Source organism: Monodelphis domestica, chromosome 1 (assembly GCF_027887165.1).
Source record: "Monodelphis domestica isolate mMonDom1 chromosome 1, mMonDom1.pri, whole genome shotgun sequence".
NCBI lineage: Eukaryota > Metazoa > Chordata > Mammalia > Didelphimorphia > Didelphidae > Monodelphis > Monodelphis domestica.
In genome coordinates this window covers 55,866,522-55,889,631 of record NC_077227.1, presented here as the reverse complement: position 1 = coordinate 55,889,631, position 23,110 = coordinate 55,866,522, and the positions used below count along the sequence as shown (strand labels likewise).

Genomic DNA, 23,110 nt, shown 5'->3' with positions numbered 1-23,110 from the left:
TGTAAATTTTTAGTCTCCTTAACTTAGTAAGACTTCAACTTTTAAAAATTAATTGTTGCCGCTGAAAATGGAAGGCAAGATCTATTTATTAAAATTAAAACAAAATTTAAGATAGACATGTTTCTTTGAATACATTATGAAGGAATAAAAATTTGTGGCAGTTGATAAAGATATGATGAATGTCTGTAACACGGCATATATCACATAGAGCCCATTCTCACGTGTACCTGTAGCCATTATTGTGTCATTTTTCCCTTGGGTGAAGATTACAGTTCGCTGCCTTTTCAAGTTCACCTTTGGCAGGGCTTGTGCCTTCCGTGCTATTTCTTTAATTTCTTCAGTCTATTAATAGAAATGAAGAGAAAAATCTTATAAGCAGACCAGGAAAATAGGATTTTGTGGCTTATGAGGAGAATAAAATAGATTGAGCATCTATTAAGACAATTTGAAAAGGGGGGATATTTCATTCTTTCAAAGGTTTATACAACATAATGATGCTATTGACTTTAACTCTGGAAATAATATTATAGCTAAACCAACCACTCAAATATGAAGCTGGTGAAAACAACTGCAATATAAAGAAAAAATGTCTTTTTTGGAGGGCTTCTACTCCAGCTGGTCCTCCCTGGTCCTCTCAATGTTGCAAATGTAGCTCTAAAAGCTGCAGATTCCTTCAGAGCTATCCCTTTCCATCATAAAGGCTGTTTGCCTCGAAATTTCTGGGGACAGGAAATAGTTTTACACTTTATTATCATTATATAAGGGGAGATGGAAGTCCTCAGAGAGGTGTTTAGAAGAAGGGAATAAAGTTAGAAAGACAATAGGAATAAAGGAAAGAAGACATTTCCTCTCCCCCAAATTACTTATTTGCATGAGTTTATTCTTTGTCTCTCCTCTGCCCCTCCCCCCCAGTCCAGTTCCCTCATTTGAACAACAATAAATAGAGTACTAAAAGCAGATGATCTGTGGGTGAGAAGAATTGGGAAAGAGAAAAGTAGGCAAACTAGGCAGGTTTACACTGGTAAACATACTCTTACTTGGTTTTCCTGCTTCCTATGTCTCCTTTCCCCAAGCCATCCTTTACCCAGATGTCATATTGAAATTCTTAAAACTCAGCTCTGACCAGGTTACTCCTCTGCCCAGGAAACTTCAGTGTTTCCCTAAAATCACTAAGATAAAGTTCAGACTTCTTGGTTTGTCCTTTAAAGCTGGTCCCAATCTGGCTCCAGCCTGCTTTTGAGGACTTACTGCCTATCAGCACTCTACCTTCCAGCTAAATGGCCTGCTAAAGGAGTCCTTTTTCTAGATCCTCTCAGCTGCTAGTGCCCTCAAAATCCATGCTTCTTCCCCTATTTCACTTTATATTTGCTTGTAATCTTTTTTTTCTTTTTCATTTTGAAAGCAACATGGCTGAGTGCCTAGAGAGCTAGCCTTGTTGGAAGGACCTGAGTTCAAGCCCTTCCAAACATATTATCTGACCTTGGAGAAATCACTGAACTTCTCAGTGCACCAGGCAATATTCTAAGAACTACTGGATTGAAAAGCGGTTTTAAGATCTGCCTAGATAGATCTTCAGATAGATCCTCACCAAGAATTCCCCAACACCAAGGGGAATCCTCACAGCTAGGGAAAATTTTGCTCTTGTTTCACTGTGTACATGCATCTCTCCCTCCTTTCCTTCCTCCCAGAACCTAAAAATTTTTAACAACATAAAATGTTTATACAACATTTTAAGGTTTTCAAAATGCTTTATAAATATTTTCAAATTTTATCGACACAATGTCCAGTCACTCCCATTTTACAGACAGGGAAACAAGCTGAGTGAGGTGAAGTGACTTGCCCAGGGTCACATGGTTGGCAGGTGTCTGAGGCTGGATTTAAACTCAGGTCTTCCTGACTCCATGTCCAGTGCTCTGTGCATCATGGGGCCCCCCTGGGTATCATACAGGATTAGAGAGTATTTCACTTTTGTTTCTGTACCTTTAGTGTTTAGGGCATGAAGTAGACATTTCATAAATGCTTGCTGAAAGAATAACTGTACTGAAAAACTAGAAGCCCCAAACCTAAAGGCAAGGCAAGAGGAAATCTTCAATGCATGTAAATACTTAAGGAATTAGGAGGTGATGTACCAGGGCATTCCATGGCCCCTGTCCCTATTCCAAGTGTAATATCTTATCCTGGGAGGGAAGGCAGTGATAGTCTGCTGGCCTTGGTGCCCTTTTGGCTTTATTTCTGGATGATGCCCAGGAGTAGACTTCAGAGACCATGGAGCTTCCACTCTCTGTTCTTTAGGACTTAAGACAAGAAACCAGGAACAGACTGTATCAGGATCATTCTTTCCAGGACAGAGTTGCTATGATGGTGTATGACATCCACTGATATTCCTTCACTTTCTTTCTCTCCAAAGCACTGGAGAGGTGGCTGGCTTGGCACAAAATCTGGAATATTATTTTAAGATGTTGGTTCAGGAACAAGGATGCTTGTTAAAGATAAAACATGGTCCTTAGAGAGACTTTTGACGTGTACGTGAGAGTAGAGTCTGTGTGCATCCTAAGCCCAACAGGAAAGAGACTAGTTTTCAAAGGTTAATTCCCAGTACCACTGCATTGAGGAATGAGGGACAAATGGACACGAGAGAGGCCCCCTAATGAAATAATGTGAGAGAACACACCTGCATCGTAGGAGGGGAGACTTTTGTATTGAAATTTTCAAAATCTCCTCTTGGAAATATGAGGATTTTTCTCTGATCATCATTTGAAATATTAGCTTGAGATAACAGGACCCAGCCAAGGGAATAAGACTCCATTTTTAAATGAAAGATTGACCTCAACAGTCTGGATGAGGTAAAGAGCAAACCAGTCATTCTACTACTCTTGAGAGATCTTTGAGGGGCTCATTTATCTGCCCAACAATGATTATATATACATATATATATAGTAGTCTCTCGGTGACTGAGAATGACCATTGTCTTTGTGCATTATCATCTATTGATGTACCCTCATGTGGCTTTGGAGTCCAAAGGCTGAGGCACAGAGTTTGTGGCACATGGGGCCTGGGACGCCAGTTGTGACGGGAGGTGCGGTTGTGGCCTGGTGTCGGCGTTCACGCGCAGCAGCAAGACGTCGGCGTCGCTCTTCTTCAAAGGTGATGGCGGCATGGTGAATGTGGGCTCACCAGCTGCTTCTGACAGAGGCAGCGAGTTCTAGTTGCTTTGGTGTAATGCCAGCCCACTTCAAGTTGGACTTTAGCTGATCCTTGAATCTTTTCTTTGGTCGGCCTTGTTTCCTGAGTCCAGCTGACAGTTCACCTAGAATACCTGTCTTGGTATTCGCTGTGGTTCCATGCGGATGACGTGTCCAGACCATCGTAGCTGGGTTTTGAGGACCATGACTTCGATGCTGGTGGAGTTGGCTCTGTCGAGGACTTCCTGGTTGGTGATTCGGTCCTGCCATTGGATCCTCATGATTGACCGGAGGGAGCGTTGGTGGAATTGCTCCAGCTGCTTCATGTGCTTCCGGTACAGTGTCCGTGTCTCACAACCATACAGGAGTGAACTGAGGACCACTGCGTTATACACTTTGAGCTTCGTCGCAGTGCTTACACTGCTGTGTTGGAGGACTTTGGAGTGCAGCCGCCCGAGTGCCTGGCTGGCCTTTTGGATCCTGGCATTGATCTCGTGGTCTAGGGACCCGTCGTTGGCGATGGTGCTGCCCAGGTACTTGAAAGTGTTGACGTTAGAAAGCTGCATGCCGTCAATGGTAATGCACGGCTGGTTCGTTGGCCTCCCTGGTGCAGGTTGGAACAGCACCTCTGTTTTGCTGAGGCTGATAGTCAGGCCAAGCAGTTTTGTTGCGGTAGAGAACCTGTCCACAATGGTTTGGAGATGATTTTCTTGGTGGGCCATGAGAGCACAGTCATCTGCGAAGAGAGCTTCCAGGATGAGTCTCTCTGTTGTCTTTGTTTTTGCAGTCAGGCGGCGAAGGTCGAATAGTGAGCCATCCAGTCGGTATTTGATGTAGACGCCCAGGTCTAGATCCATCACAGCATGTCGTAATACTTGGGTGAAAAATAGGTTGAATAGTACCAGAGCGAGGACACAGCCTTGTTTCACGCCATTGGAGATGTTGAAGCGATCGGAAGTCTCTCCACCAGATAGGACTTCCCCTGTCATGTCAACATGAAAGAGCTGGATCAGTTTGATGAATTTTGCTGGGCAAGCGAGCTTGCTGAGGATCACCCACAATGCATCCCTGTTCACTGTGTCGAACGCCTTTGTCAGGTCTATGAAGACAATGTAGAGATTCAGGTTCTGCGCAAGGCATTTTTCCTGCATTTGCCTCACTCTGAAGACCATGTCAATGGTGCTGTGATCTGGTCAGAAGCCACATTGTGAATCAGGCAGGTTCTGTTCTGAAACAGATGACAGGAGTCTGTTGAGTATAACACGGGCGAGGATCTTTCCAGCAGTGGAGAGTAGTGAGATGCCTCTGTAGTTGTCACAGGCTGCTCATGAGCCTTTGTTCTTGTATAGGGCTACGATGGAGGCATCTCTGAGTTCTGGGGGCATGTCTTCCTCTTCCCATATGCTGGTCAGCACTATGTGGAATGCCTGGAGCACCTTTCCATTTAAGGCCTTGTACACCTCGGTTGGGATCCCATATTTACCGGGTGCCTTGCCTGCACTCATTTGTTTAATGGCTTTTTGGACTTCCTCTATTGAAGGAGGGACATCAAGTTGTTCAATGGAGTGGTTTTGGGGGATCTGGTCAAGGGCGCTTTGGTCGACTGAAGAGGGTCGGTTGAGAAGCTGACTGAAGTGTTCTTTCCACCTGTTGCTGATGCCTTTTTTTCTTTTATGAGTGTCACCATCAGAGGATAGCAAGGGAGTGGTGGTGGGTTTTGATGGCCCATAGACAGTCTTGAGGGCACTGAAAAATTGTTTGTAATTTTTCATATCAGCAAACCCCTGGATTTCTTCTGCCTTTTTTCCCCACCATCGGTCTTGCATTTCTTTCTGATCTCATGCTGCGCCATGGCTTGGAGAGACTTGAATCTGTCCTTTTTAGGAGCAGAGTTTGGGTTATTTTGCCACTCCATAAAGGCTTTGTTCTTCTTGCTCAATAGGTCTTCAATAGCAGTGTTGTTCTCGGCAAACTAGTCCTGGTGGTTGCGTTGTTTTTGGGCCCAGGACTGTCTTTGATGTTTCCTTCACTGCGTCTTTGAACTGGTTCCATTTCTCGGTTGAGCTTCCAGTGAGTGGTCCCTTGGCAGACAGCTTGTTGTCCAGGCAGGACTGGAATGTTTGCAAATAAGATGGATCTCTAAGACGACTCACTTTGTAAAATGCACGAACTGTCTGGGCGCATTTTGGATGGCGAGGAGCAATGCACATTTGAAGAGTTGCTCTAACCAATCAGTGGTCTGTCCAGCATTCAGCTCCTCTTATGGCTGTGGTGATCTTTACATCCTGGATGTCTCACTGGCGTACAATGATGTACGCCAACAATGATTAAACACCTAATAACAATATTTATTTGGTGCTTTAAGGTTTACAAAGGGCTTTTCAAATATTTCTTTTTATCTTCATAACTCTAGGAGGTAGGGGTCAATATGGTCCCCATTTTACTGATGATGAAACTGGAGCAGAAGTTAAATGACTTGCCCATGGTCACACAGCCAGTGTCTGACACCCCATTTGAAGTCAGGTCTTCTTGACTGTGTTCACTGAGCATTATCTGCCTAGGAATGCACAGAGCACTTATGCTTTGTACTGGGAAAGATGAAAAGTTCAGCTAAAACTTAGTCTCTGTCCTAAAGGACTTTATAATTTAATATTTATATGAAGCTTAAAATTATATAAATAAAAGCTTTCCCTCATACAACAATCTTCTGCTTACAGAGCCACTTGCCCATGGTTGGAGAGCTAGAAGAGGAGAGTCAGGACTCCAATATCAGTGGCCTTTCCTTAAGTCATTGTTCTTAGGTTACAGTAAAGGATTTAAGAGTAAATCTTGGAAAAAAAAAAGTAAATCTTTGAATAAAGGTACCACAGGCTAGAAAGTTTGTGGTCTTTTAATCTGATTCTCTGCCTATAGGTAGGCCAACATGTAAAGATTCACATATAGTTTTCTACTGTTTTATATTTAGAGACATTTAGAAAAATTCATACATCTGTCAATCTAAGCTATGTGCCTAATTTGTAGCCTTCACAATGGAGCTTCTGAACATTACTGCTAGCTTCCACTTAACAGAGAGTAAAAACAAAATAAAGCTTTTTATGGTCATATAAAGTCTTCAAAAAACTGGAGAGTGCTAAGGGTCTTCTCAACCTTTTTTTCTCTAGGCTAAATCATATTTCACTGACTATTTCTTCATATATTTTGTTTTGCAGGACTTTACATAGCTATGTAACTCCTTAAAACTCTCACCAATTTCTTCATATTTAGAATTTAGAATTTGGTACCTAATCTCTACAGAGGAAAGGGTCTCATTAGCAATGAGAATTGAGAATTGACCAAAAGAACATATATAATAGAATAAATCTATACCTCTTAGAAACATACTGCCTTGACCATTTTCTTTTCTTTTAGTTTTCCAAAAGATATTCAACTTTATCTCCTTTTGTTAAATTAAATTCTAGGCTCACTTATTTTCCATTTGTAGCCATTGCCAAAGATATTTTGACAAACCACTTAAATAGCTTCCTGTCGTAGTTTAGGAGCACAGTGCATTTTTCATCCACTTTGAATCTTTCTTTTAAAAAATTATTTTCCCCTAATTACATATAAAATAATCTTTAATATTCTTAAAAATTTTTTTGATTTTCAAATTCTTTCTTTCCCTCCCAATCCCTGAGATAGTAAGCAATCTGATAGAGATTTAATATGTGCAATCATGTACAAAATTTCCCAAATTAGTCATTTTGTAGAAGAGACACAACTATAACAAAAAGGACAAAGTGAAATGAAGTATGTTTTGGTCTGTATTCAGAATCCATCAATTCTTTCTCTGGAGGCAGAAGGCATTTTTCATCTTGAGCCTTTGGGATTGTCTTAGATCACTGTTTTGCTAAGAACAGCCAGGTCATTCACACTTGTTCTTGAAACATATTGCTTTTACTGCATACAATATTCTTCTGGTTTTGCTCACTTCACTTTCATCAGTTCATGTAAATCTTTCTACTACCTTTTTCTTTTAAGGTTATGTACTACCAGATAGATTCATGTCTAATTTGTGACCAGCCATGACTTTTAATTTTGTTATAATCTTATAAAAGAAGTAATTTCTCATCCTGCTCTTAGGAAGTCTGCCTCTTTGCAAGAATCTCTACCCCAAGTGCTTTAGCCTGCACATTTCCCTTATTAGATGGGTTCTATAAACTGCTGGATCTCCAATTTATTGAAATTGAAATCTACTATCTTCTTCCAATATGCTGATATATACTTTTATGTTTTATTTAATCTGCAAGCTTATTATCCTTCCTACCCCATTATTTAAAATCACAGATACAAAAGCTTAATATCACTGGGCTGAAGACCAACACAAGCAGAATGCTATTTCTGTTGTTCCCCAAATGCTGCCTCAATTGATACTTAAATGTTTTCTAAAGAGATGGCAATCTGTTTAAGAAATCTGATGCTAATATGATATATCAGGGAGATATAGTTAGAATCAGAAAAAAACCAAACATCCCTTTCATGTCTTCTGAATTAAATGGATTCTTCCTCACATTATGAGAATTTGCCTAAGGATACAACACCATGGTCTTCCAGCAGGTACTGGGTTATTGTTTTGTTAAGGAATATGGAGCACAACCAAGAGTGGGGTTGTCAGAACTCCCTGGGAAGAAGTACTCTGTGTATTTAAATATTTGGAAGAATTTTCTCCATCTTCTTATAGGCATAAAGTCACTCTGTGTGGTCACTGCTTTCCTGCTCTTTATGGTGGAGTTTATGGAGGTTAGGATACCTATCTTAGGACATCACACGGATTTTCCTGAATCACAGCTTTTCAGGGCTCTTTCCAACTCTTCTCCATCTGTACTTTTTTGGCTATACAATCAGGTGGAGATGGGAAAGCATCTAGTCAAAAAGGCTCTGGGCTGGTCATGAAAATACACTCCATGGATCCATAAAATATGTTGTCATATTTCACAGAACCACTATCACCAATCCAGTCAGAGAGAATTCGTTAAGAGCAAGAGGGAAGAAATTGTCTAGCAGAGAAAGTCTGACCTGTCTTAATCACTCAGGACATGTTTCACAGACAATAATAATATTAAACCTTTTTGTACTTGAGCTTTTGTGGGCTTTCCCTACCTCTTCATTTTACTTAAAGAAATTTTTAATAAAGATTTTAAAGCCATTTATAAGCAGAACATACCTTTTAATAGTCTGATTTTATTTGATGTAAGTTCTAAAAATATAAAATTTTAATCATTATATCATCAAAATAAGGTATATTTTAAAAATCATTCCTATTTGAACAGAGTTTCTAGAATAATAAAAGCCCTTATGAAACTTTACCCCAAATATTGTCATTTGAAATTCTTAGCAGAGCTGTCATTTAAGTCAGGGACCAAGGAATTTTCCATCACTTCCATAAAAATACCCTCTCTTTTCCGCTTTTTTTTGCTCTGCCCAGCTCTAGTTCTTATCTCATTCTCCAATACCCTGCTAGCTGTCTCTCTCACTGTAAATTACTGAATCCATTTTGGAGACTAAAGATTCTTTTAAAAAAGAATCATTATCCCAAATTTACAAAGACACAAAGTAGAATGTCATGAACAATAATAGGACAATTTGTAATGATTAAACATTGGTTATTATTATTATTAATTTGAGTGAGTCTCTCAACAGATAAATCAGTGGCAGCCAAATTCAATAGTTTTGGGATCTACTTAGGACAAATTATTGGTGAATACAAATTATAATTAAAGAAGAAGTCAGGGAGACAGTAGTGATGAAAAGGATACGTGCTTTTCTTCTCCTCAAGCCTAAAAGTAACGATATTTTACTCTTTCCCATAAAACAGAGGAAAAGAGAAGGAAAGTTTGGGTGGAGAATCCAAAGAGTCCAAAAAAGCTTGAAACTCATGATAAGGTCTCATAGGTTTAAAACTGGTTGGTTTAAGTGGTCTTTGTTTCTCAGTAATATTGAATCTTTAAGTTAATTCTTCCATATTATTGACTGCTGAATATGGCATTATGAAATCATGGAGCTTCTCCCATAAGTAAGTGTTAGTAATCAAATGCCTAACTGAGGTTATTCTGCTTGTGGACTGTGTTTACCCAGTTCAGGTTTTGCAAACCCAGGGAGGGAAAAGAGAAGGCTGTCACTGATATGCTGTAAATTTGTCAATCTTATACATCACTGTCAACACAATTGACAGGTCAGTTTTTGCCATGTAAAGAGCTAATCAGGTAAAGGATTGCAATCACTGTGCACTTTGCTGAGATGCTGTAATCAAATATGGCAGATGTAAGGTGACCAGATGAAGCCCCACTGGAATCTCTTAAGTACTCATGGAAAAGCTAATGTGATGGTAGTTAGCAGATAACAGCAAGAGCTGTGTGTCACTGAAGCTGAATTTAAACTAGGCACCATCAGAACTGGAGCTCAAGAGAGTGATAAAAATATAAAATGGGCAAGCTTAATAAACTATTTCCTTTTTTTTATTGTCTAGCTACTTTAGGATCACCCTCATTTATCATGCTACACATTATATTTTTTAAGCATCAATAAAATGTGTTTATTTCATAGAAGTACATTTTAAAAACCACAATATATAACAGAAAAGGAACCTGATAGGAAATAAATACCTGCATTCCACAAGCTTCTATCTGTTAAAGATTTTTGATGTATATAGCAACTTAAGATATCTATTTTTAATATGATAATTTTTCATCATGATCACCAACATCTCAACTTTTAAAAATGCATCAGGAATATTTGTATTCTAATGATCTAAACATTTGTCTATTCAGATGAACATTATCCTTGCTGCATTAATCTTGTTGGTCTATTACTAGTTTGAGAAATTGCAAAATGGAAAAAAAATATGAAGACAAATGAGTGAATGCTTGTCTCTATCAAAGAGAATCTCCTGAAACAAATATGCAAACAACCACTGGGCTAGCACCACAGTTGTCAAAAGGGAAGTCTCCTGGGTCAGGGTCAAGGATTTGGAAACAGAATCCCCAAGGAGTTCTCCAGGGTGCTAATGTGTGATGTGTGGCATCCAAGTGATTCCTTACATTCCATGCCTCATCAGCCTCATCTGTGAAAGGTCTTGGGTTTGGTTGTCAAGAATAGTGTCACAGGTGAAATGCTCGCTTAGTTTGAGGGCAATTTCCAGTAATGAAAATAATTAGCTATTGCTACCTCTTTATACCAAGATCACTACATAGTCACACCCCCACCTCCTCTGAGAAGTTCAAACTGTGCTATACTAATATCACTCAATCATCTTCCATTGGCCTCCCTGGGTGGTAAGTATATAAGGTGAGGGTTTGCGTATCCTTTTCTACTCTCTCCCTCACCCTCAGATTTAAACAGGCTCTTTATTATTTAAGATTTGGGCTGAATGGCATACTAAGGTATCGTGCAGAACACAGAATTATACATAGACCTGCCCACTCAATCTGACAGTCAGAGTAGATTCCTCCCCCTCAGTTAAACTGGCTTCAAATTAGGAGCTGTGTTTTCCAACATCATATTGTGAGGCTACATTCCACATCTAATCATTCAGCAATGACTGCAATCTGATTGGAGTCAATAACAACCCCACCGAGCCTCTTGAAGGAAAACCTCATCAAGATGAAAAACTCACAGGCAAGTGGAATTGGGGCTTTGTACATGACTCCTGAGCTCCAGTATTTACTTCAGCTACTCTACGATTGGGGTGGGGGCAGTGATCCTATTTATGTATATTTTATATTATGTAACCTCCACCCCTTCTCCCAAACCCCAAACAGGCAGTTTATATAAGTGAGGGTTTAAATTAATCAGTTCCTAACAACTTTAAATACAACCTTTCTGAAATGAATTTGCATAATGATAATGTGTATGTGGCAGGGCTGAAGTTATTTAAACGGGCGTCCTATTCCCCGCTTTAGTCTTGCCCTGCCACTGCTGCAGCCGAGGATCTTCATGGAGTGTAATGCAGCTAATGAGGTAGCTTTTTAACTGAGCCAACTGACAGGCCCCATATCTGCAGAGGCAGCTTGAAATCGTGCCCAACCTCTTGGCTTCCCAAGAGGCTTTTCAAAATTCAATAAATAACATCTGTAGGCGATGTTGGGTGCAGACCTAGCAGAGTGCGTCATAACACTGTGCTGGCAGAACAAAGAAACCATGACGACTGCCAGGTTTCCATGGCAACGGCGGTGCAGCTCGGGGAGTATAATAGCACATCAATCACTGTCCAAAAGAACTTCATTATCAGCAAGAAAAAACCTTTAGGATCTGTTTAGTGTGCAATTGTGGGTTAACTCACCTCGAAGCCTTGCTCTCTAGCAAAAGTGATGGCTTCCTGAAATAAAAAAAGGAACAGTTAATTACAAAGTGCTAGATAATGAAGAAATAACCCATGCTGAAGCGCGTCCAAGCTATCTTCCTTTGACACAATTATCTCCGCGTACCCAGAGAGTGCCATTTTGATGTTGGTATTGAAAAGATCTCCCCTACCCCCACCCCAGGCAACACAACCACCATGGACTTCAGAAGTTCGAATGAAGAAGATGCAGGGCATGTTTTCACGGGGATGCCACACTAAGTGAAGGTGGTCTGACCTCACTCAGAGAGGACAACGACTTCAAACCCCAGAAATGGACTGACAGCCACACCTTTCATCAAAAACAATACCACTGTGATCTTATTAATATGTGACCTCAAATGCCTAGGAGTGAAACCTAAAAATAACTTAAAGTCTCATGGGTTTAAAAAATAGCTTAATGCTAATGGCACAATCTAAGGGACATTATTATATACTTAATGTCTTAATCACTGGTCACAGCAACATAACATATGGCAGAAATGCATCCACACAGTCAACTCCCTTTTCTTCTTATTACTAATCAAACCTGTTTGTTTCATGCCCATATTTCAAAATCCAAGGCTGATAAAAAATGGTAGCAATTTTGCTTCCCAATCTGCTTCTCTCTTTAATATGAAAAAATATTGCAGACAACTGTCAAGAGCCCTTACATCTTAACTTACATTCCTCCAAATTATCTCTGCCAAGAGATATTAATAGAAGGATGGGCTTTGAGCCTAACAGGATAGTGAGCAGATCCAATACGCCTGAAATAACTGCTTCCCCAAGCCATGTAAGGGAGAAAGGAGAGTCTGGGTTTAGACCTCTATGTTAGAAAATACACTAGCAAGACCTTGACTGGGAACGTGAGTTGGTGTACACATGTGCGTGTGCTACCCCTGTAGAATCATACAAGTTGGATTTGGAGGGCCATTTTGATAATTTGGAAAGGACAAAACGGATGATTACAGCTGGACATTGAAGTTAATACAAAGTGATAAGCTGAAAAGCACAACTCCTCAGGCTGCTTGCTAGAGAAACATGAGGCTGACCAGGTTAGCTTAAGCTGATGCTGACCACACTCCCCCTACAAAAAAAAACAAAAAACAAATCATGGCCTTGACAAGTGGGTCCAGGAGAGGTTAGCCATTTGGACAATTTATTTACAATAGCATTCCTTCTTGTACATCACACAGTCAATGACACTTGCTGGCCTAGCTGTCAAGGAAGAGTGTAAGGATCAAACTCTATCAATGCCATGTTTTCCCAAGCTGCCATGTGATTAGCTAAGCTCATTCTCATACAAAAAGGCAACTTGAAAGGTCCCATTAGGACTATTTATTTACATAGAACTTCATTATGGGCATGGAAAACATCCAGTGGATCTAGGCACAAGGGTAAGAGATGAAATCTGGGGATGCAGGAGGGGGATAAAAAACAATGTTCAAAAGCAAACAATAAGCAAGGATTCCCATTCTGTAATTAGAACAATATTTTAACTTACAACTGGGGTCACACATAATCAGATAATAAATTGACATTGATCAGTTGTAGCATACCTTTTCTACTACAAGTCATTTCCAACTTTACTTAACTATTGATAAGCTAAAACAACAGTAACAATGAAGGATGTCAAGAAACAAAGATTCAAATATATTTCTTGTTGGGAAAGGAAGATATTTAGAAAAAGACTCAATTTACTATCTCAGAATCCTCTAATACGGCAAGGACTATGGGCCCTGTCACTAGCAAGGTTAAGCACTTGTTCTATGCCTTCAAAAGATCTTATCTTTGGACTTCCACCTTCCTTTGATCTTGGGTCACTCCATTAGAGAAGGCAGATGGCTCCTATCAGTGCAGACTTTCCCTTAGCTAACTCTGATCTAAAGGTGTTTTTGGCTTAGGGAAACAACAACATTTATTTTTCCCTTTCAATCAAACTTAACATCACAGGAACAGTCTGGTGCAGTGAAGATTTCAACCAGAATTCTAATCTCTGGGTATAGAAGGCCAAAGGGTACTTTAGGGGTGTGGGTGGGGTTGTAACTTAGGGCAGAGAAGTAAGAGAGGTTCCAAACATTGGGGGTGCTTCCAAGAGAATTAACCAGATCATAATGAAGAGGGCTTTCCAGTGTCTTTTCATAGTAAAAATGAGAAAAGGAAACAAGCGGTCCCCATCTGTGCTGCCTGGGGCACCATAGACTGAACTTCCTATATCTAATAAAGCAGTCAGGTTGAAATCCAACCTTAGAGTGGCCGTGACATGTGGAGAAAAGCTAAGGTTAGGAGAGGGAAGCAGGGTGGTTCCTAATGGAGGTGATTATCCATGTGATAATCATTATATTTACAGGGTTTCCATTTTGGATCTGACATTAAAAAAAAAATCACAAAGGAGGAGGGATTAAGGAAATAAACAACCTCCCCAGAAGCTTTAGTGATCCCCTGGGAAACCAGCAGTTCCATTCATGCGTGACATGCGACAACAGCAAAGCGAAAACAGGCTGGGGAAGAGAATTTCTGAGAAGCTGGATTTCACATTAATGCCCCCTTTCCATTTTGAAAACTTTCCCTATTATTTCATCTCTCTCAGGCAGGTAACACATTTTTGAAATGAGCTTCTATTGTCATTTGGGCTGAAATACAGTATCATTTGGGGTTTAAAAGAGCGCTATCCCAATACCATGTCTTTCACAACAACAGAGACATTTTTTCCTTTCTGGAATTGACTGTTGTGAATAAAATGACATGTAATTAATGCCTGAGCCCCTCATCTATACCATAACACCATTTAGGACTTCTATATCCCAGTAGACCTGCTGCCTCTGAGATCAGGCTGCAAATAGCACTGGGGAGCCAACAACAAAGCATGGACTTCGAACAACCACATTAAAGTAGTTGTCGAGGACTTTTTTTGGGAAGAGGATTTCTGAAAATTAATAGTAAGTGAAATCTGTGTATGCATACTCATGTAGAAAGATATTTTAATGGGATTAGCATACTTCTATTACGTAGAACACACAATCTTTTAAAGAATAACACTTTAGAATAGTGGAGGAAAGGAGGAGGAAGAGGAGGCAGCTTCATTATGTATATGCACATACATATGGGTATATATAAATGTAAAGATAGCTTCCATTAATATAAAATTGAAAAAAACTTCTTGCTTTTATATGCATTTCAGTTAATACTCAGGTGCTTATTAAAAAAGCAAAAAACAACAGAATACCTCTAATGTCGATGACACCAAAGCCTGATCAACTTCTTAGCTCTGGACTGGGAATGTGCCACTACATAAAAGATTTTTTTAAACTTAGGTAATACAAAACCAGGGAAGTAGTATGGAGTAGTGGATAGAAAACTAGCCTCTGAGACAGCAAGCCCTGGGTTCAAGCCTAGCCTGACATCTACTGCATGGGTGAACCTGGGCTAAATTCAGTCCCAGTCTGTTTATCACCAGAAGCTCCTTCTGCTAGTGAAACCACAGGCAATCACATTCAAAGAATAATGGTCTGTGGTCTGATGGGGCTATTGACTCAAAGCCTGCATGGTATCGTGCCAGCCTGGAAATGCTGGCTGCGAGCAGGAAATACAGACCACAATAAGAAAAGGATGAATGTTTTAGGGAATCAGGTTGAGATATACTACAATCTAACTTCCTGAATTGTGGTTTCAGAGGATCACAGACTTAGAACTAGAAGGAATCTCAGAGGTCATTAAATCTAACACGTGTTTGCATAATTTCTAACCACAAGAACACAAATCAAAGTCTCCAAGCCATAAAGAAATAGGGTTATTGTAAGAGGGCCAGTCTCACAATAAAGCTGGACTTCTGGTCAAGACCAAAAGACCCCAACCATTGTGAGAGAACTTCTTTTATCCCCAAAGAATTAGACAAAAATAGTCTCCAAGACAATAGTTATACCCATCTAAAAATAGAGGCACACAAAAGCAATGTTCATTGGTTAGAGTAACTAGGAAATACTTCTTATTGGTAGAAGAAGTCAAGTGACTTAGAAGTCACTTGATGGAAAAGGTGGGGGAGTGGGTGAGCCTGGAGTAGTGAGGCAAAGATAAGAGTGGGTGGGGTTGGGTGTACCAGGCTTCAAACCCCGGGTCAGGCCTAGTGGCACATACTAGATCATAAATTTAAGATCATAATTATTGCTGAGGGTGCGTGATATAGCAACTTTGAAGGGTGAGGCTGACATGAAGGTCTATGCGAACACTGATTAAATATATAGTAATTATTTAATGCAACCTTAATAATTATACTAAAATAATCACAAAAAGTCTTCTGAAACCATCACTTATGCTAACATTTTTAAACTCCCTTAGAATTATAATTATGATTAACTCAAAATGAGTAGGGATCTTTCACACACACTTTATTTTACAGATGAGAAAATTGAGGTATAGAGAGCTTAATAACTTAGATAGGGTCACATAGCTAATAAGTGACTGAAAAGAGACTCTAATTCAGGTCTTCCTGATACCATGCTCTGCATTCTACTCACTGTGCCACCTAGTTGCAATATACTTATTATACTAGGGGCTAAAGGACATATGAGGATAAAGAAGACAGGATCTGTGACTTCAAGTAGTTTATAAGAAAATAAATTAAAAGGACAAGACCCCCACATGGAGAAAATTCATATAGTCCTCTGATGTTTTTCTCAGAAGTTATTTATCTAGGAAACTCAGATCACCTCGGTAAAAATAAAGATTTAAATTCTCCAGAGAATACAACAAAGGGCCTGCATAAAACTAACTTCCTATAAGACAAGTTCCCACCAGCTGTTACAGCTGCAATGTATATAAAAACATCCAAAGCCTGGGATGAGAAAAGGGTTGATACTTACTATCTTTGAACAGCTTTGAATGTCAGGAGGTACCTGCCAAATGGGTTCAAGACCTTGAACAACTTCTTGAGTACTGGGAATATATATACAGTGATGGTGGTTCTTGTTTTTAGCAACTGTTATTTCCTGAGAACAGTGTAAATACTGGTTTGATTCTTGAAGAAAATATATACTGCCCTTTTCCTGGAAGGAATATGCTACTAATATTATAAGGGCCACACATTTAAAATCCCATCGTAGAAGAATAGACCATGTGAAGCTGTTGGATACTATATTTTGGGGGATAATACAATTAACAACTATTTGTATTAATGGAGGAGACCACGGCATAAGTGATTAATCTTTAGGCTTCAGAGACTTTCAACTCTAAAAACACTCCTCGTTTTCAACATGCACTTTTATATTTCCTATCAAATTACTCTACCCTTGTAGTTTGTTTCTCTACTCAATTCAGAAGACAAATCTAAGGTCCTAGGTATCAAGATTCCAAAGTGGTTCCCTGAAGATCTGACTCAGAAAGCAAAAACTTTTATCTCTTCTTCAGAATTCTGCATTGATTCCCACTACATACAAAAGACAGAGAGCTTCATCTCTAAGAGATTGCAGCCAAGGTTCAAACTAATTTGAATAATCAGTCTCCTTTTTCCCTCTAAGGGCATCACACCTGTGTCTCATACTTTCTCTTGGCTAGGAAATGGAATTAAGCATCTTATGTGAAAAAAGTTTCTGACGGGCCATGTTTTTGATTGCAAAAACAGAGAGATGATATCAGTAAAGGTATTCCATCTTTATTATGTCAAAAAAAATGTGAAAGCAAGATTTTACACAGATAGTCCATATTGTTGACAATCTGCCCAAAGAATAATTTAGAGTTGACTGTCTTTTATCTTTTTGCTTTTATGTTATTGATTAACTATAGTTAATCATTTCTTCCACAGGAGTTTTATTCACCCCTGGAGTTATGCCTTTTTACTTTTGTTTTGGCAACAAGCTCAGATTTGAAGTTTTAGGCTTCCATTAGAATCCTCCAAAAAAAATTACTGACTCCAAGTCTAATGTCACTGCAGACAAGTTTTGCAACACTTGAAGCAATAATATACTTCCAAGTCATTTTGATATTTTATGATGGATAGAGAGAACTATCTATTGTTAATTTTCCTCTATCACATTATCTTCAACCATTGAACATCTATCAAAACAAAGAAATTTGCTTGCCTAGATTTTCTTATCCTGGACTTCACAGTTGGGATGAACTTTTTGGTCACCCAAAATGTCAATTAATTTATGCACTTTCTAGTGGGAATCCATTAATAATTCTGTTTTTTTAAGAAAATTTAACTTAAAATCAAGCAAAATATGTAAAGACCATAGCAAGCTCATGAAGAGAAAAAGAACCCAGGAAAACCCTTTAACAAATTCATGTATGAAAAAGTCTATACTATATTTTTCAATGTTTGTAGTTGAGAACTTTTTTGAAGTTTCTATTTCACCCTCTGACATTTAGTACCACATTTCCTTTCTCAGCAGTGCCAAAGAGAAAGATTATTTAGCATTTACTGAATGCCAACCTTGTGCTCAGTGATATATAGATATAATGTGATGTAAATATAGTAGGTTTGTAATAAAAATTATACAAATAGCCAAAACACAAAGCCCCCCAAAAAAGGTGGGGGTCTTGTTCTATAGTATACTTAATTTTTAATACTTTTTAAAATTTTTCTTTCACCTTTGAGGAAGTGGAAGGGGAATGAGAAGTTGGAGAAATATATCATCGAAACATGAATTCCTAGACCATATTGAGTTTGAAAGTATCGAATATAACTTCTCTGGGAGCAATAGATGTGATAAAGTGAACAAAGGGGGAGATCCTAAGAATTTTGGCTTTGGATTTCAGCTGCAAAGAAAGGAGATCTTCTGGAAGTTTGAAGTCATGTTAATGCAGTAAAAATAGACATAGAGATGAATAAGGTCACTGAAGGACATTAAGTTTCTGTATTTGACCATTTATATACCCAGAAGGTTATATTTTTGTTATCACTTAGAAAGGCAATGTAGTACAAAGGAAATAGGGACTTAATTCCAGTCTTGGGTATCAGTGTACTTACTTTACCCATTGGGTCACATTAAAATGGATTTTATAATCTGCTGAAACAACAATATAAATCAAGTCCGTACAATTCCTGAAAGAATTCTGAAATTATTACACCCAATATTATGAGGCTATTAACATGGTTATGGAAAAGTCAAGTTGACTAGATTCCTGGAAAAGCTTGAAACACACTACCTGTCTGTACTTCTTCATCCTTCTAGAAACTCTTTGAATTGAGACTTTCTCCACCTTTAGTCAAAAAAAGAAACACTATCTTTGATTAAAGTCATTCAGCAGTGACTCACTTATTACCTACATCTCCTCAAGAAAACTAGCACAATGGCACTATATTTGATGCTGGGAGCAACCAGGATTTTCATCAAAACAATGATGAAGAAAGAAGGAGAAGTCAAAAGAGAATAATGTGATTGGTTAGGGAACTTAGTAAAAAATAAAAATGTTACAAAGATAGTTGGTCATCACTATTCTTTCATGATTCAAAAATGCTAACTGTTGCAATAAGACAAAATAAAGAAATTGAGGAAAGGAACACTGGCAAGGAAGAAACATTTCTGCATTTTATAAATATGGCGATTTACTTGGAGAACACTAGAAACAACTGAAATTAGCTGAAACAATAACCAGTAAATTAGCAAGATTTAAAGATAAAACAACTTTCTTTATATTTATCAACAAAATCCAGCAAGAAAAGAAAGAAAAAGACATTCCCAAAATGCCTATAGCACAGAAAATATCCGGGAGGCTACCTACCAATGAAAAACATAGGAATTATTTGACTACAACTATAAAACATTATCTACAGAAATAAAAAAAAAGATTTTAAAAATTCTAAAGACATGAATTGCTCATGATTGGGCTGTGTTAATATAACAAAAATGACAAAATTACCTAAATTAATTTATAGATTTAGTGTCAAAATAATTAAATGACCAAAGTGTTAACTTTATACACTAAATGAAATAAAAAGTTAGTGAAGAACTCAAGAGAAATATGAGGAAAAATGTGATAAGGAAAGGAGGGGGTGTGCCATATCTCAAATGACATAACAACTACATAACAATTCAAGTTATTTGATACTGGTTAAAAAAACTGAAACACTAATAGAACAGAGTAGAAAAATAAGAAATCAAATATATTAATAAAGTATTAGATAAACCCAGACTAACTATTGCTAACTATTGAGATAAAGATTCATTATTAGAACAAAAGTGCTAGAGGAAAAATGGAAAGCAATCAGTAAGAAATTAGATTTAGAGTAATATCTCACAACATATACCAAAATAAGTTCCAAATGGATACAATCACATAGATAAAAAAAGACTGTATCATAAATAGATTAGAGAGGGAACTAAAAGATATAATATTCACAACTATGGACAGGAAAGTATAACCAATCAAATAAGGGATAGAGAACATTAAGAAATAAATGACAATTCTGCTTACACAAAATTGAAAAGTTTTTACACAAACAAAAGTAATGCACCTAGAATTAGAAAGAAAACTATTAAATGGGGGAAATCATTGCAAGCAAGGTCTATATTGAAGCTATATAAGGACGTAATACATATACATATATGAACAAGAGCCATTTTCAAGTAGAGAAATGGTCAAGGGATATGAAGTTTTCAAGTGACCAGCTGTGAAAAGCCAAATGAAAAAAATACTCCAAATAAATAGCAATAAGAGAAATACAAATTAAAACAATTCCAAGGTTCTATACCACACCCATAAGATAAGCAAAGATGAGAAAAAAGGGAAATGATAATTATAGGAGGATTATGGTAGGAAAGGAACACTAATGTACAATCAGTGAAATTAGGAATTGGTCTAATCATTCTGGAAAATAATTTGAAATTACAATAAAAAAGCTGCTTAACTGTGCAGAGCATTTGAACCAATGATATCATTACTAGGCATATGCTCTATGCAATTTAAAGACAGAGGAAGGACTTATATGTATAAAAATGTTTACAATGGCACTTTTTTGCTGGGGCAAAGAACTGAAAACATGACAGATGCCTATCAACTAAAGGAAGGCTGAAAAAATATGGTATATGGATGTTATAGAGTATGTGGCTTCCAACCAGATTGCAGCACCATCGACATGGTCTTCACGGTGAGGCAAATGCAGGAAAAATGCCTTGCGCAGAACCTGAATCTCTACATTGTCTTCATAGACCTGACAAAGGCTTTTGACACAGTGAACAGGGACGCATTGTGGGTGATCCTCAGCAAGCCCGGTTGCCCAGCAAAATTCATCAAACTGATCCAGCTCTTTCATGTCGACATGACAGGGGAAGTCCTGTCTGGTGGAGAGACTTTCGACCGCTTCAACATCTCCAATGGCGTGAAACAAGGCTGTGTCCTCGCTCCGGTACTATTCAACCTATTTTTCACCCAAGTATTATGACATGCTGTGATGGATCTAGACCTGGGCGTCTACATCAAATACCGACTGGATGGCTCACTATTCGACCTTCGCCGCCTGACTGCAAAAACAAAGACAACAGAGAGACTCATCCTGGAAGCTCTCTTTGCAGATGACTGTGCTCTCATGGCCCACCAAGAAAATCATCTCCAAACCATTGTGGACAGATTCTCTACCGCAACAAAACTATTTGGCCTGACGATCAGCCTCAGCAAAACAGAGGTGCTGTTCCAACCTGCACCAGGGAGGCCAACGAACCAGCCGTGCATTACAATCGACGGCACACAGCTTTCTAACGTCAACACTTTCAAGTACCTGGGCAGCACCATCGCCAACGATGGGTCCCTAGACCACGAGATCAATGCCAGGATCCAAAAGGCCAGCCAGGCACTCGGGCGGCTGCGCTGCAAAGTCCTCCAACACAGAGGTGTAAGCACTGCGACGAAGCTCAAAGTGTATAATGCAGTGGTCCTCAGCTCGCTCCTGTATGGTTGTGAGACATGGACACTGTACCGGAAGCACATGAAACAGCTGGAGCAATTCCACCAATGCTCCCTCTGGTCAATCATGAGGACCCGATGGCAGGACCAAATCACCAACCAGGAAGTCCTCGACAGAGCCAACTCCACCAGCATCGAAGTCATGGTCCTCAAAACCCAGCTACGATGGTCTGGACACGTCATCCGCATGGAACCACAGCGAATACCAAGACAGGTATTCTATGGTGAACTGTCAGCTAGACTCAGGAAACAAGGCCGACCAAAGAAAAGATTCAAGGATCAGCTAAAGACCAACTTGAAGTGGGCTGGCATTACACCAAAGCAACTGGAACTCGCTGCCTCTGTCAGAAGCAGCTGGGGAACCCACATTAACCATGCCGCCATCACCTTTGAAGATGAGCGACGTCGACGTCTTGCCGCTGCGTGTGAACGCCGACACCAGGCCACAACTGCACCTCCCGTAACAACTGGCGTCCCTTGTCCCATGTGCCACAAACTCTGTGCCTCAGCCTTTGGACTCCAAAGCCACATGAGGGTACATCAATAGATGATAATGCACAAAGACAATGGTCATTCTCGGTCACCGAGAGACTATCACACATCAGAGTATCAATAATGCCACAAAAGGGAGAACTTCAGAGAATCCAGGGAAGACTTGTATAAAACCATAGGATTATAGACTTAGAGGTGAAAGGGCTCTTAGAGGTAATTGAATGATAACCTCTCATTTTACAGATTAGGAAAATGAGGTCAAGAAAATTTAAATTACTTTCTCAGGGTTAAGCACCTAATATTTGCTCTGGCATCTGAACCCAGGACTTCCTGATTCCAAATCCAGTGTTTTTTCCATTGTCCCATGCTACTTCTTAGTATGAACTATGAAAACTGTGAGCACAGTAAATTAAGAAGTACCAGAAAAAATATATGTGATAATAAGAAAAATGAAAAGGAAAACATCTATTAAAATTAAAGTAATTAAGAACTATGATCAATGAAATGACAAAGCATTACTTCAAATAATTAAGGAAAAAGCATACCTCCCACCTATTGGCAAAGGGAAGACTTGACATGTTGGAGTTGGGGTAGAATAGATGGAGAGGACTAGAAGTATAGTGATAGTGATTAAGAAGAATAAACTGTCAAAGACACAATGATCTACCATTTTGTAATACAGTTTGAAATCTAGGCCATCTTTTTTCACATGATTTTCATTGATTCCTTTGATATTGTTGATGTTTTGTCCTCCTAGATGGAATTTTATTATTTTTTCTAGCTCTATAAAATAATTCTTTGGTAGATGGGTATGGCACAGAGTAAGTAAATTAATTCATGTAGTATTGCCATTTTTATTATATTGGCTTTAGCTACTGATAAGTAATTAATATTTCTTCAATTGTTTGCATCTGTATTTATATGAATACTGTTTTGTAATTATGTTCACATAGTTTCTGAGTTTATCTTGTGTGTGAATCAGCAATTTTAAAATTAATCAGTCAAAAACATAAACATCCCTACTTAACACTAAGTAAGAGAGTTCCCAAGTATCTTACTAAAGTGAGTGACAACTACAGAGACCACTACCTTTCCCTGGGCAGTGCTAGGCAAATTGAAAGACTGTAATTCGTTCCCGAAAAGTAGAGGAAGGGACAGGAAGTGATGTGTAAAAAGGACTATAAAA

General features: G+C 38.8%; 1 protein-coding gene across 2 annotated transcripts in view; it reads right to left on the bottom strand.

Moving 5' to 3' along the window:
* Positions 1-23,110, bottom strand: part of ADK (adenosine kinase) — a 645,392-nt gene that overhangs the window by 63,005 nt on the left and 559,277 nt on the right. For both annotated transcript variants that reach the window (XM_007478433.2, XM_007478434.3), the window contains exons 8-9: positions 11,497-11,532; positions 228-342 (exon numbers count right to left, since the gene is read on the bottom strand). In XM_007478433.2, the coding sequence (XP_007478495.2) occupies positions 228-342; positions 11,497-11,532 (151 nt within the window). The remainder of the gene's footprint in view (positions 1-227; positions 343-11,496; positions 11,533-23,110) is intronic.